This window comes from Thermothelomyces heterothallicus (assembly GCF_042370625.1).
Source record: "Thermothelomyces heterothallicus CBS 202.75 unplaced genomic scaffold P884_scaffold_6, whole genome shotgun sequence".
Taxonomy (NCBI): Eukaryota; Fungi; Ascomycota; class Sordariomycetes; order Sordariales; family Chaetomiaceae; genus Thermothelomyces; species Thermothelomyces heterothallicus.
Window position 1 is genome coordinate 565,349 of NW_027192567.1, and position 13,173 is coordinate 578,521.

The 13,173-nt window shown below is 59.7% G+C and overlaps 5 protein-coding genes across 5 annotated transcripts; 4 read left to right on the forward strand and 1 right to left on the reverse strand.

Annotated features, from left to right (window-relative positions):
- Positions 1 to 967: 967 nt before the first annotated feature.
- P884DRAFT_298195 (uncharacterized protein) lies at positions 968 to 2,865 on the forward strand (the record flags this gene model as incomplete). Its single annotated transcript, XM_069444581.1, has 3 exons — positions 968 to 2,170; positions 2,474 to 2,686; positions 2,740 to 2,865. 3 exons carry the CDS (start codon positions 968 to 970, stop codon positions 2,863 to 2,865), a joined length of 1,542 nt encoding a protein of 513 aa, XP_069299243.1.
- A 1,507-nt stretch (positions 2,866 to 4,372) lies between these two features.
- On the forward strand, positions 4,373 to 4,936 carry P884DRAFT_239590 (uncharacterized protein; the record flags this gene model as incomplete). The annotated part of the gene is made up of 1 exon (XM_069440143.1): positions 4,373 to 4,936. The coding sequence occupies one exon, from the start codon at positions 4,373 to 4,375 to the stop codon at positions 4,934 to 4,936; it is 564 nt and encodes a 187-aa protein (XP_069299244.1).
- Positions 4,937 to 5,886: 950 nt separating this feature from the next.
- P884DRAFT_257197 (S-adenosyl-L-methionine-dependent methyltransferase) lies at positions 5,887 to 7,774 on the forward strand. Its single transcript, XM_069441127.1, has one exon. The coding sequence runs from the start codon at positions 5,915 to 5,917 to the stop codon at positions 7,601 to 7,603; it is 1,689 nt and encodes a 562-aa protein (XP_069299245.1). The 5' UTR covers positions 5,887 to 5,914; the 3' UTR covers positions 7,604 to 7,774.
- A 13-nt stretch (positions 7,775 to 7,787) lies between these two features.
- Positions 7,788 to 9,811, reverse strand: P884DRAFT_239593 (uncharacterized protein). Its single transcript, XM_069440144.1, has 6 exons — positions 9,213 to 9,811; positions 9,074 to 9,142; positions 8,959 to 9,003; positions 8,875 to 8,891; positions 8,090 to 8,803; positions 7,788 to 8,010 (listed from the first exon to the last, which is right to left on the reverse strand). The coding sequence occupies exons 1-6, from the start codon at positions 9,372 to 9,374 to the stop codon at positions 7,965 to 7,967; spliced, it is 1,053 nt and encodes a 350-aa protein (XP_069299246.1). The 5' UTR covers positions 9,375 to 9,811; the 3' UTR covers positions 7,788 to 7,964.
- Positions 9,812 to 10,044: 233 nt separating this feature from the next.
- On the forward strand, positions 10,045 to 13,085 carry P884DRAFT_283672 (uncharacterized protein). Its single transcript, XM_069443678.1, has 2 exons — positions 10,045 to 11,009; positions 11,085 to 13,085. The coding sequence occupies exons 1-2, from the start codon at positions 10,514 to 10,516 to the stop codon at positions 12,764 to 12,766; spliced, it is 2,178 nt and encodes a 725-aa protein (XP_069299247.1). The 5' UTR covers positions 10,045 to 10,513; the 3' UTR covers positions 12,767 to 13,085.
- Positions 13,086 to 13,173: the final 88 nt, after the last annotated feature.

Here is a 13,173-nt window from a genome sequence, read left to right on the forward strand (position 1 = left end):
CTACTCCGTATATGGCACCTGAACACGGCAGGCACTGTCGCATTGCGCGGGATGGCACACTTCAGCCCCACTTCCCCCAGCGCGCCCCATCACATTTCCCACTCATTGGGCGTGCATTAACAAGTAGAGTCTGACAACGGAAAGCGCAAAGGGAAGGAACCTAGCTGCTCTACTTTACACCCGAAATGTACTTGTCACATTTTTGATCTAATAACACTGTTCCGGCACCCTACTAATCCATCATTCATTCCATTAAGCTGCTTCATCGAGCACCGCAAACGCAGCCGTACACGTACACACCAGGACAGGAAGCTTCCCCACCCTAGTAGCTATTTGTGGATTTTGCCATGGTCACGCCAGTCGCTCCGGAATCCTGCAAGTCTCTCAGTTGGGCACTTCTTTTTCACCATCGCGCCAGAGCCTAAACCTGGAGGACCCAACGTGTTGAGATGCGCCGCGCCCTTGATTGGCCCTCCCAATGGGGCGCTCAGCCGCACTTATCTGCTTCAAGCCAAGCGTGTTGTCCCAGGGTTGCCGCTACGGACAATGGCGAACCCCGGTAGTTACTGGCACCGTTCCATTTGGGAGCTGAGGCCCTGGTGCGCGGTGCTGAATTGCGCCGCTCCTTACTGCATTCGACCCTGCTGACTCCCCAGGGTACTTCCTGTACGGAGTTTGTTGCGACCCGCGACGGCAGTCTCTTGTCCTGTGTTGAGAGAACGAACGACACCACCTTGAGCGTTTCGGGTCCTTTCGATCTTTCGCTCTTTCGCCTGTCTCCTGCGCGGGCTGCCTACCTACTCGATGTAGCTCTGCTGATTCTGGAACCTGATTAACACCAGAACTACCTTGTTGTTTTGACGTCGTATCTCTGTGTACGGACGTGCCTCCCAGTCGCGGGGGCCCAGCATATTCCAGCCGCGCGTCTTCTGGTGCATCTGGCGCAGCAGCCAGGCCCGGTTCGAGAATGACTGGGCTTCCGGAGAACTGGGAGTGGGACTACGATGGCAGGCGTTGGTTCTACCGCTATAAGCCCACCGGCCTGATCCAGTACACTTTTCCCAAGCCTGGCGACGAGTTCCCCGAGTTCATCTGCGACACGGAGGAGCCTCTTGACCTGGCTCCCGAGGAGAGACTCGTCAGCCAGCAACAGATCAAGAGAAGGAGCACCCTGAGTGAGTCTCAGGCGAAGCAGAAGACCGCCACAACTGCCCAAAGAGACCGCTCCTCTTCCAACGCCGTCTCCGACTCAGACGATGGCGACGGCCCCTTCTGGCTTCAGCCGGATGGACTCATGTATATGGGCCCCGGCGCGTACAACGATATCAGCCCCCTGCAGGAGGAGGAGGAGGGGGAGGAGCGCGGGCAGAGCGAGGACAAGACGGACGATAAGCAGGATGTTGCTAGCCAGACAGCTACTCCCCCCGTCAGCTCTGCCGCCGCTACAGCGACTGCCACGACCGCCTCTAAGGTGACGGCCGGGGAAGATGCAGCGCAACCACCACGGTCCCATGCATCGCCAACGGCGAGCGCAGACAACACTCCGCACGTTGTCAACAGCCTGCCCGCCACAACCACCCCGGAGCTCGACAGCGTCCCGGTCACCATCGCGCCCACCCAGCAACAACCAGCCGAGAGTGCCGTACAGCCAGCCCAGCTGCCCGAAATTCCGCTTCTGGACGGTCGGGAAGTCCCATATGATCCGACTGGTGTTGTGGCTGAACTCGCCAGCGAGTCTACCGCCCAGTGTGCTGAAGAGATCAATCCGGCTCCTGTCGAGTTGCCGAGCAACGAAACGATGATGGGCAACGCGGGGCCTGGGCCTGCGTCCTACGTCAATGCCTTTCATCTGGCCCCTGTTGAACTCCCCTCTAACGAGATCACCCCCGCGCGAGCAGCAGGAAGTTGCGCCATCAAACAGCAAACGCTGCAGCAGGAGGAACAAGTACAGCAGCAGAACACACAGCAAGCAGCTCAGCACCTGCCCAGCCGACCATACATGCCTCTTCGGCAGAACTCCCTACCCCAGGTGGCAACCACTCAGATTTCGAATCGTGTGCCAACTTTGACGCCAGGGAAATATCAGCCGTATAACCCGGCCAAGCCTGCAGTTCTTGGGGCGGCCACCGCTACCCGGCAGCCGAGCGCCGAAGCCCAGACCGGCCAGCTGGTTGGTGACAACAAGAGGCACTCTCTATCTGGGCCTGTCCTGTGGCAGACTCAACCGTCGAACATTCCTCCTCCGCTGCGTCCGGATGCTGTACAATCTTCGGGTGCGTCGAGCAATGGGGCGCAACCCACATTTCCCAGTGCTCGACCGCGTTTCGACAGCACACCTGGCTTTCCCGCCGCCGAAACTCCTAGCGGCCTCACACATGTTCCGTCCGTCCTCAAGCCCGCCCGCGGACGTCCAATCATCCGTACTCAATCCCCTCCACAGAGTCAGGGGGTCAGCCCTGCTCGGATTCACCAGGCCTATAAGCCATCCCGCGACCTACAGCGAGAGATTGAGGACACAGTACAACTTCTATCCAAGACGGGCTACGGCCAGGAGACGGCGATCCCCGAGGCGTCCGGCTCGGCAAGACCGCAGCCCTCTAGAACAAGCACTCTGCCGGCCTGTCTCCCTGCACTTCCATACATGGGTGCCCGCCCGCATCTTCCGCACTCGGCCACAAGCGAGCCGGTGACCCTTCAGAGCCCCGATGCTCAACAACCAGCTCCTCATGAAATCACCAGCGCTGTATCCTCGGGAGCAACTGGGGTCCCTATTTCCTTCGAATGTGCTACACCTCTATCACCCTCAAACTCAGCCGTGCCGCCACCGCTGAGGCTGTCTCGCAAATCGCCGCCACTGGGGACTGATGCTCCCTCCATCGCTTCCCCTCCAACCATCACTTCCCCGCCGGTAATTGCCAGTTCTGTTGTTGCAGCGGGTGCTACGGACAAGGGGGGAGGGCCTTGCGAGCAGCCTGGCGCTACAGTTCAGATCGACATCCCGGTCAGTTCGGGACAGCCTCATTTCAAGAGCTCTCCAGGGCTCAGGCAGGATACCGATCAGGTGGCCGCATCGGCTACACAGCCCAGCCGTTTCCCAAAAACGTCTTCTGAGCAAGTGGCTTCCAGCGGATGCGGCGCCGTGACGGAGTCCACCAGTTCGCCTGCCCCTCGGGCCGCCGTACCGACTCAACAAACTGTCCCGCAATCTGCGACTAGCGACCACGACCATCGGCCCCCGCCGCAGCCGAATGCGACCTTGCCGACGGATGAGAACGCAGAAGGTCAAATCTCGCCTCCGCCAGCTGCGTCACCCGCTCCCCCTTCGGGTTCGGTTCACGCGTCGGACAATTTCGCCAGTAAGCCCGGCTCGCAACAAGCAGCGGCTCCCGTAGCACCATCTGCGACGCCTCGGCCACCTAGCCCCGGGACCCCAAGTCCTGTCTCGCGAGCTTCATCGCCCCCGACTCGTTCCAACACCTCAAGGGCCCTTCCATCAGTCAGAGCCTCGTCAGACCAGAACAGCAACCAAGCCCCGGTAGTTGGAGGTGGCACATGCACAAAGGACCCGTTGCCTCCAGCCCCTTCTGATAAGTCGGTCCTAAGTTCGACCTCCGAGTATGCAATTTCCCCCGGCCACCATCCGCTTGCTTCCCACCCCGTCAGTGTTCTTGCTCGGTCACCTCCGCCGGAGTCTGGACCGTCCGATGCTTCGAAAGTTGCTCCTACAGTTTCACCCGAGGGTGCAGCTACTGTCAAGGCTCGGAGCGATGCATCATCTCCATCGTTGGTACAAAACCAGGGGCAGAAGACGGCTCAGTCGACCGGGCCACAAGCACCAACAACTTCCGTCCACATACAGTATGCTAAGCCGCCGGCTGGTCAAGCGGCGCCGGCGCAGTCAAATCAGGGGTTGGCTGACTCGATGTCTCTCGGTCCAAACCAAGCATCCCAACACACGCCCGGGAGAGCATTCTCGCAACCAGGCGTCTTGCAGTCAGGTCCGCCATCTCCGCCACCTCATCCTGGAACCCCTGGAACCCCTGGAACCGCACCTCCCCAAATGCCGGCGGTGTTTCCTCCACCGGCGATGCCTTCGGGGATGTCACCGCAGCATCGATATCCGTTCCATCCGGGCACGCCTTTGCAGCCAGGCGTACAACACCAACCCGTGCCGCCCCACACAATGCAGCCAAAGCCAAGCCAAGTCCCGGGCGGCCAATACGTCATGCAGCAACCCCAACCCGCCCCGCCAGTCAAGGAAGAAAAAGGCTGGTTCGGCCGGTTATGGAGGAGCGACAGCGTCAGGAAGCAAACCTCGGCGAACCAAACGAGCAAGCAACAGAAGGTGCCCGCACAACAACAGGTGACCCCGATGTTTCCTCCTCCTCAGCTACAACCCATTCAGCCCACACCCGCGCCTCAGTTTGCACCTCAGGCGGCCCACGTACCGCCGCACTTTTTGGTGATGCAGCCCGGGCAGCAAGCTCAGCAGGTTCCTATCATGCAGCCGCAACAGCAACAACAACAGCAGCAGCAGCCCCTAATGTGGAAGGCCAACACTGGAAGGGATCCCTATCCTCGCTTTCCGGCCCCACACCGCAACCCGAACCAGTCGTTCATGCCCCCGCCTGATGTGATGCAATCGATCAGGAAGCAGGACCTGCGACTTCAGCAGCCGAGCCATGTGCAAAACCCGAGTCGAGGCCAGGGGCAGGGGCAAGCTCTCCCCCCTTTGGATGCGGCCACTCACGGGGGGAGCTCTCAGGGAGCAAGTGAGGAGGTAAAGGTGGCGAATGATAAGACCGCAGTTGCCTCTGCGGCCGTTAAAAGTGGGCATGAAGAGAAGGCAAGCGGGTGGAGAAAGACGAACGGCGGCGTTTCTTCTTCGGAGTATGATGGTTCCGGATGGGGGGATGAAGAAGAGGGGCAATCCTGAGAGGGGAGGGGCTCAGAGTCTATTTGCGCCAAGGATGAAAGGAGGCCGGCGTATCTTTCTGGACCGCCGCACTTTCCGGAATGGTTTCACCATATCCAGCGCCCGAGCAGGCAGTGGCGATGGATAGCCGGGGCATCTTACTTGTGGGAGGTGATTGGCCCCGAGGATCTCGTCTCGAGCTAAGCAGACTGTAAGAACGGTTATAAGATATTACCGATCGTGTTTTAGTTATGAAATATCGTTTGAAATATCGTTCTTCCTTTGGGAGACTGTCGATGCGACACATTGTGCCGCCTCATTTTTGGATGGAACTAAGGGCGAATTCTGTCGCTAGCGAGTGTGACCTCCGTACAAGGCCAGCGTAAATCTGACACCAGTTTCGAATCCGTACACTATGGGCTACCTACCTATAGGTATTATCAATTCTCTACATATTGCCAAGGCACTTGAAATGTCTCCGCCTCCCGTGGACAGGAAACAGGGTAGGCACCTACACAGTGGGTCAAAAGGTTTGCTCGAGTGCGTTGGAAAAAAAAAAAAAATATGGTGACTGGGTATACAAGTCTCCAAGTTACCCTGTTGACGAGTACGGACAAAGACGGACTTCTGAATAATTGAGGGTGAGGTGATAGCCGTTTTGCGGCGTTTCTGCTTATGCCCTAGATAAAAAAGCAGTCAAAAATCTAGCTTTTGGGATCGGAGGGGTGAGAATCCAGGCGATATCGCTATCCAAAAATGGGTGCCTCCTAGCGTCGGGTAACTAAGAGGGTCAAAAAACAGGGGGTTTCCGGGTCCCAAAAGGAAGGGTACTTCGCAAAGCGAAGCATGCTCCCTTGCTCGCCAAGACAACCCCCACAGGAGCTTAAACTGTGGGCCTTGAACCCCACCAACTTGTGCTTGGCTCGCCATTTTTTCCCAGCCAAAACCGTTTCCGAGGCGCGACGGACCAGAACCTCCTCCTCAGGCCGCCGACTGAGGATGTGCATTGGCGAATCCTCGGCCCCTGTTGTAGTTCCGGTCATGGCGTCAACTACGAGCAACGTGTCGCCATTCTTGGACCCGGGGCCACGGACAAAGGCCAACTCGCTCGCAATTCTCCAACTTTCGCGCGACAATCTCCTGCCCGTCTACCTGCAGCCGCCGACCGGAGAGCACGATGGCTACGCCGAGGGCGCCGTCGTCAACACCCGCTACGGCTCCTTCCCCCACTCCACCATGTTGGACGTCCCCTGGGGTTCGCAGATTCGGGCCTCCAAGGTAGACACCGGATCGCGGGGCCGCAAGAGGAAGCGCGACGCCGCCGACGACGACGACGCCGGCAGGGAGACCACGGGGACTGGCCAGAGGGAGAAGGAGGAATCGCCCGCTGTCGCCGCTGTCGCAACAAACGAAAACGGCCCCGCCGCCGTCAAGAAGGCCGTGGCCGACACCAGCGGCTTCATCCACATCCTGCCTCCGACCCCCGAGCTCTGGACGAGCAGCCTGCCCCACCGGACCCAGGTCGTTTATACCCCCGATTACAGCTACATCCTGCACAGGATACGCGCGAGACCCGGGTCGGTCCTGATCGAGGCCGGCGCCGGCAGCGGGAGCTTCACCCACGCGGCAGTGCGGGCCGTGTATAACGGCTATCCCACTGCCGACGGGGGCCAGCGCAAGGGCAAGGTCTACAGCTTTGAGTTTCACGAGCAGCGCTACCACAAGATGAAGAAGGAGCTCTCGGACCACGGCCTGGATCGCCTCGTCCACCTGACCCACCGCGACGTCTACAACGGCGGCTTCCTGGTCGACGGCAAGAGCCCCGAGGCCGACGCCGTCTTCCTCGACCTCCCCGCCCCTTGGGAAGCCCTCCCGCACCTCTCCCGACGGAAACCCCATCGGCCGTCCTCCGCCTCCTCCTCCTCCTCGTCGTCGCCCGACGCGGACGGCGCCGCCGCCGGGGACGATCAGGCGGCCGGCTGGGTGTCGCCGCTGAACCCCCGGAAGAGCGTGCACATATGCACCTTCTCGCCGTGCATCGAGCAGGTCACGCGCACCGTGTCGGCGATGCGCCGCCTCGGCTGGGTCGACATCGACATGGTGGAGATCGCCAACCGGAGGCTGCACACGTCGCGCGAGCGCGTCGGCCTGAACCTCAACTTCGACCGCGGCGTCAACAACTCGGCCCGCGACGTCGAGGAGGCCCTGGCCAGGCTGACCGAGATCGAGGCGCGCACCCGCGAGCACTCGGCCAAGCCCAGCGCGGCCGACGCCGACGAGGACATGGACTCGGCCGACGACGGCGACGGCGACGGCGACGGCGACGGCGGAAGCGGGCCGGTCAACAACAACAACGGCGGCCAGGCCCCCTCCGCCGAGGCGACCTCCCCCACCGGGACCACGCCCCCCTGGATGGAGGGCCGTCTGATCACGCGCGGCGAGCCCGAGATCAAGACGCACACGTCGTACCTGGTCTTCGCCGTCCTGCCGATGGAGTGGACCGCCGAGGACGAGGCCGCGGCCGCGGCCAAGTACCCCGTGGGCAGAGAGCAGAAGGTCATTGGCGCCGTGGACAAGCTCGCCAGGAAGCAGGAGCGGCGGGAGCAGCTGCAAAAGGTGCAGGGAACGGGTGGGAGAAAGGCGCGGAGGAAGGAGAGGGACGAGAAGCTGGGCGAGATGGCCGCGTGAAAGACGCCCGAGGCGGCGCGGGGGGGACGTCACGGTTTGGGTAAACTACTCTACCGTCCTGTTATTGCCTCGTTGGTGGGTTCGTTGGACACACACAGCAACCCCCATAGGTACCACGGAGCAAATATACCCGAAACGTCGCTATTCGACGTCTATATGACTCATTGTGGCATAGAGTCTGTTAGTTATAGGGTAGGAGATCCTGGCCTGAACCGTTCAATTCGTTCAAGTCTCGTGATTCTCAGAAAGTGACGATCCATGTAACACTGTAGTTTTGCCGAGGGGACCTCGGGTTTGAGGATGAACAGTCTGCTTGTTTGGAAGCAACCTCTATCGTAAGGAGACAGGTCTTGATGTGTCATCACGCCTTCCCCTCTTTGTACAACTGCGTATAGCTTGCCTCCAGTCTTGTCGCGTGTGTCAGCACAAAGATTCCCTAACGGGAAATGACCAATGGCACTTGGAACAGCAACAAAAAGAGCATACCTCATCCTCAGATGCTCATCCGCCGTCATCACCTTACGCTCGGCATATGGATTCCCCTCCGCCAGGCCCCCCTTGTACTCCTTCACCCGCTGGCTCGGCACGGGACCCAACTCGGTCCCGCCAAAGGGATGGCAGAAGTACGCGATCGAGTACCGCGGCCCGTGGTCCGCCTCCCCTTCCAGCCCGGCCGGGGAGTCCCCGGAGGGGAAGACGACGCGGTGGACGGTGCTCCGCAGCAGGCCGTTCGTCCAGTATGATAGCAGGTCGCCGATGTTCATCAGCATGGGCGGGGCCGGGTCGTCCTCGGTGCCGGGCGGGACGACGGGGACGGGAGACCAGGTCTTGCCGTCGCGCAGCAGGATCTCGAGTCCGGGCTGGCCGCGCAGGCGGAAGAGCAGGGTCAGCGAGCCGTAGTCGGAGTGGGCTCCGGCGCGGACGTCGTCGGCCCCCGGGGCGAGCTCGGGGATGGCGCTGCGCGGGGGGTAGCGCAGGAAGCGCAGGATGGCACCCGAGGCCCCGCGGGAGCGAAGGTGGGCCGAGGTGAAGAAGTCCGGGGGCGAGACGCGCAAGCCGATACCGAGGAGGGTATTGAGCTTGAGCGAGAGGGCGTAGCAGAGGTCGCGGAAGGCGCCGATCTGGGCCTCGTCGGACGCGATGGTGGGCGGGATAGGCTGCTGCGCTTTCCCGTCGACGAACTCGCCAAAGTTGAACGCCCTGGCGTTGCTGCGTGAACAGGGAGGGTCCCGTAACGCGTTTGGTGGCAGCACCACAGGTCTACTACTCACTCCTTGAAGTCACCTATCTAGGGAGAGAGTCAGAGGCGCTCGCGAGATAAGACGGGGACAGGAGGCTGGCCAGCTACAACTTACACGCTGGTTCGCCGGATCAAGCGTTTCGTAGTTCATGGCCGACCACTGCGTTCATCCAAAACGTCAATATTGCTCTGTGAGATTACAATACAACCTTCCGTGGTAAATCGCGTACACCGCGGTTGTTCTTCTGGATCGTGCATGCTTGCTTCTCGCTCAGGGGCGCGTCGAAGAGCTTCTTCGACTGTGCAGTCGTCAGCGCAAATAGGATGGCGCCAACCATGTTATGCATGAAAAGAATATGGGCCAGATACCACCGCAAATGCTCCATCTATCGCCTCGACCGGTATGTCCTTGCCAGTGTTTCTGATGTAAACGAAGCCATGTTCGATGGCGGCCTCGACCAGGTCCTTGGCGACCTGAGTCTGGTCGTCGCCCGAGAGGTCAATGACGGGAATCTTTGCTGCTGTCGCCATTCTCGACTTGCTGCCGTTCTTAGATGGGGTGCCCGGAATCTAGACAAGCACAAGACGGGTTGAAAAAAAAAAAGGTTATTCGCGGCAATGACTGCTTAATCTGCCGAGTACAGATAGCGCTCCCCGTTTCACGGTGAGGAGTCAACCGAGCTGCCAAGCCGAGACAAGATGGGTAATGAAGTTGGGGAGCGAAGATCGGACAAGAAAATGGGGTTCACAGAAGTACGGGAAACATTTCGAGATCAAGTCAGTTGTTATAACGTAAAAGTATAATTAAATAACTTGGAAAGGCCTCTCATTGGAGCAGTAGTGGCCAGGTTAGATGTGCAGCAGATTGCTTGAGATGATTGTTTGAGACTGCCTATGCAGAAAGCTGGATTTCTATGAAACAGGGAACCTCACAGGAGAAATATACCAGTCCTGCCACAGTGGAAGGCACAGTCCATATTCCGTATGTAAGGTACCTTACGGAACTTGTTCGTTGCGCCTCCCTGATGCTGTGATAGGGAAGGAATGAGGGGGAATGAGGGGAACGAGCGTCCCCAAGGAACTTCGCCCCGCCAAATGCAACCCCTCACTTAGAGCTTATACCCTTGGGCAGCATACGCAAACTACTCTGTATACCATAGTTATCCAGCCCGCCAACTGGATTGACGAACCAACTGGGTGGCCCTTGCGCGCTCCCACGTCACCTGCAAGCAAGTCCTGATCGCCAAACGGGGATAATTTGATCAGCCTGGCGACAGCTCCCCAAACGCGATGCCTTCGGCGACTGCGAGCCAAGCTGCGGCAGGCATCCGCGCCTCTCCATCCCAAAATTCCTCCTCGCCCACTTAGTTTTAACGCAAAACCAGCCAACCCAAGTTCGCATCACCCCGGCGGCAATTCACTCTTTCTTTCCTTTTTTTAATTCTTTTATCGTCGTTTTCCCAACGGCGCCAGGCTTGAAATTGTTTGGTCGTTCGCGCATTCCGTGCACCCCGTGCGCCTCGTTCAGGCACACCTGTTCTTGATGAACATCAGCGTGCCACGGGAAATCGCCAAATCGCCAATCAGTACAGACCGGACCACTCTACCACCAGACCACCCGACCACCCGCCATTCACATCTGACCCCGTTCGGGGTATATCCCTCTCGCCATGGCCACCCCAAGCTCGGCGGCCTTGATGTCCGACATGGAACCGCCTAGTTCGCCCGCACACGTCGAAAAATCCTTCATGACCGCCGTCACCGAAGACGATGACACGAGGATGATGGCGACGCCAGAGCCTTCCGAGAAGCAGCCTCGCGGCAAGAAGCGCGGTCGCGACGATGGAGGCGGACCCAACAGCAACCCCATCGGCAAGATTCGACATCTCAAGAAAGAAGACGGCGAACCGCTCTGGCGAAAGGACATTCAGTACGACTTCCTCAAAGCCGTCTTCGACAATGAACAAAAGGTCTTCACCAACAGCTACGAGAAGGACAAGATTGGCCTTCAGTGCTTTGCCGACCTCTACATCGACACCATGTCCCGGAGTAGCAAGACCAGCAAGGTCCTTCGCGACAAGCTGCTTAGTGACCGCGACGCCGCGAAGGGGATGGCCATGGTCTGCCTCCTGGTTAACATCGGCCGCATGAACACCACACTCAACTGTGCGTCTGCCTTTTTTCTTCTTTCTGCTGCCTGGCTTTGTTTTGCCAAGTGAGCCGATGCTGACCGCCGTGCAGTCTTCCCCGAAATGCGCGCTCAGCTGCGCACCTACCATGCGATCCCGTCCCTGCAAGCCCGCCAGGATCCGCACGCCTACAAGCAGCTGCAAGATGCCCCTAGACTGAAGTCCATTCTGAAGGGAGGCTCCGACGACCGGCCCGAACCGGGGTCGCTGGATGAGATCAAGGCAATGAACGTCCCGCGTACCAATCCGGTCAATCTGTTGTTCCTCATCTGCCAGTCCGCCGCCAAGATCGCAGAGCTGCACTTCCCTCCGGGTCAGGAGTTTCACGACCTCATCATGAAGACAAACTACAGCAGCGAGAGCCGTGCTCGCGCCTTTCTCTGGCTCATGTGGTTCTATCTAGAGTCCGACTTCACCGAGGAAGGCTGCGAAGAGAACCCGTTTGGTCCCGGTGTCGATTACGGCGTCGGTGTCGCAAATCAGGGCGTTCCCCGCCTGAAGGCTCTCACCGAGGAGGAGGAGGCGCAGGAGAACGTCGACACTCCGGAGGAGATTGAGTTCGGATACGCCAAACAGAAGATGCGCGCCAAGATCATTGAGGCGGACCAGCAGTTCATGGCCGAGACCCAGACCAAGCGGGGCGGCCGTGGTGTACGCGGTTTCCCAGCCGGCGACGAGGTCGGCCCTACGACGGGCATTCTCCCACGCATCCGGCCATCCAAGAACGAGAGCGACCTCGATAGCGTGAGGTCGACCCCACCACCACGCAGCTTCGGCCGGCAAAGCGGCATCTTTGGCAGCATCGGCCGACGAGGGCCGCACTCGCTCAAATATCAGGTCTTCGACGGCTCGTCACCCGCGGCCGACAAGGCGGCCGAAGGTGTGGTGGCGCGCAAACCCCGCCCGCCAACTGCCCACCAACTCGCCGTCGAGCGCAACCGCGCCCAGCGTGTCGAATACATACTCGACCGAGGCGTGCGCCGCAGCTACCACGAATCGCGTAAGCGTCGCCGCACCGAGGGAGCTATCCTCCGCGCCCTCCCGCGGCTCTCCCAGATGCAGGACCCCTTCGAGGATAGTGAGGACGACGAGATTTATACCTCCGGTAAGCACGGGTCGTCTGTGACAAATGGCGACAGCAACAAGCACATGCGGGAGAGGGGCTACGGCGGCCTAGCGCAGCTCAAAGACGAGCGGGACGACTTTGGCGAGCAGGTCAGCTCGTACGCTGCCGCACTGCGCCGCGCCGTGCGCCGACTGGACCGCTGGGAAACCCATGTCGGCCCCAAGTTGGGAGTCATCCCGCCGATCAAGCGGCCCAAGGTCAACGGCGCTCGCCACGCCGACGACGACGAGATGGAGGAGGGCGAGGGCGAGGGCGAGGGCGAGGGTGGCAACTCGCCTTCCAAGGAGATGGTCGACCCCGCCGAGACGGAGGACGAGAACGAGGTCGCCGCGCGTGCCCGCCGTGCGCAGAGCAGCACCAGCCGCGGCCAGGCTAACGGCTCGCACCGAGCCGATACGAACGGAGACACGCCCATGGACGACGCCGACGAGCTCGACGAGATGGAAAAGGAGCTGCTGGGTCTAGGAGAAGGCGACGCAGATGAGGGTGAAGGCGAAGCTGAAGGCGAAGGCGAGGGCGAGGGCGACGGTGAGGGTGAGGAGGAGTTGGATGATGTCGACAAGACGCCGCTCGGTCCAGATGGGGACTCGGACGATTCAGACTCCTGATCTTTGAGCGGGAGCGAAGAAGGCCAAGCTTGATAAGGGTAACCTTATCTTGTTTTCTGAGGAAGTCGAGCCGCATAGACGGGTGGGGGGGGGATAATACTGTATTGTATTCTTACACAGGAATGGGCAAGGGATTAGCAATGGGATGGAGTTTGGGAGGTGCTGCGGTTCAGTACCGGATGGTTTACATACTTACTGCTCAGGCTTAGTTAGGTTAGATGTCGGTTGGAGAACAAGAGAAGATGAGTTATCTTGACACACTCGTACTCCCTTCCCTCCCTCTCTTACCGTAGCGCGAGAGTCCGTGTTACAATCCAACATTTCAACGAGAAACATGTCACTTGAGAAAGAAGAAGACATTTAAGTCTTATTATGATGCATTGCCATCGAGGGGTATATATTGCGTA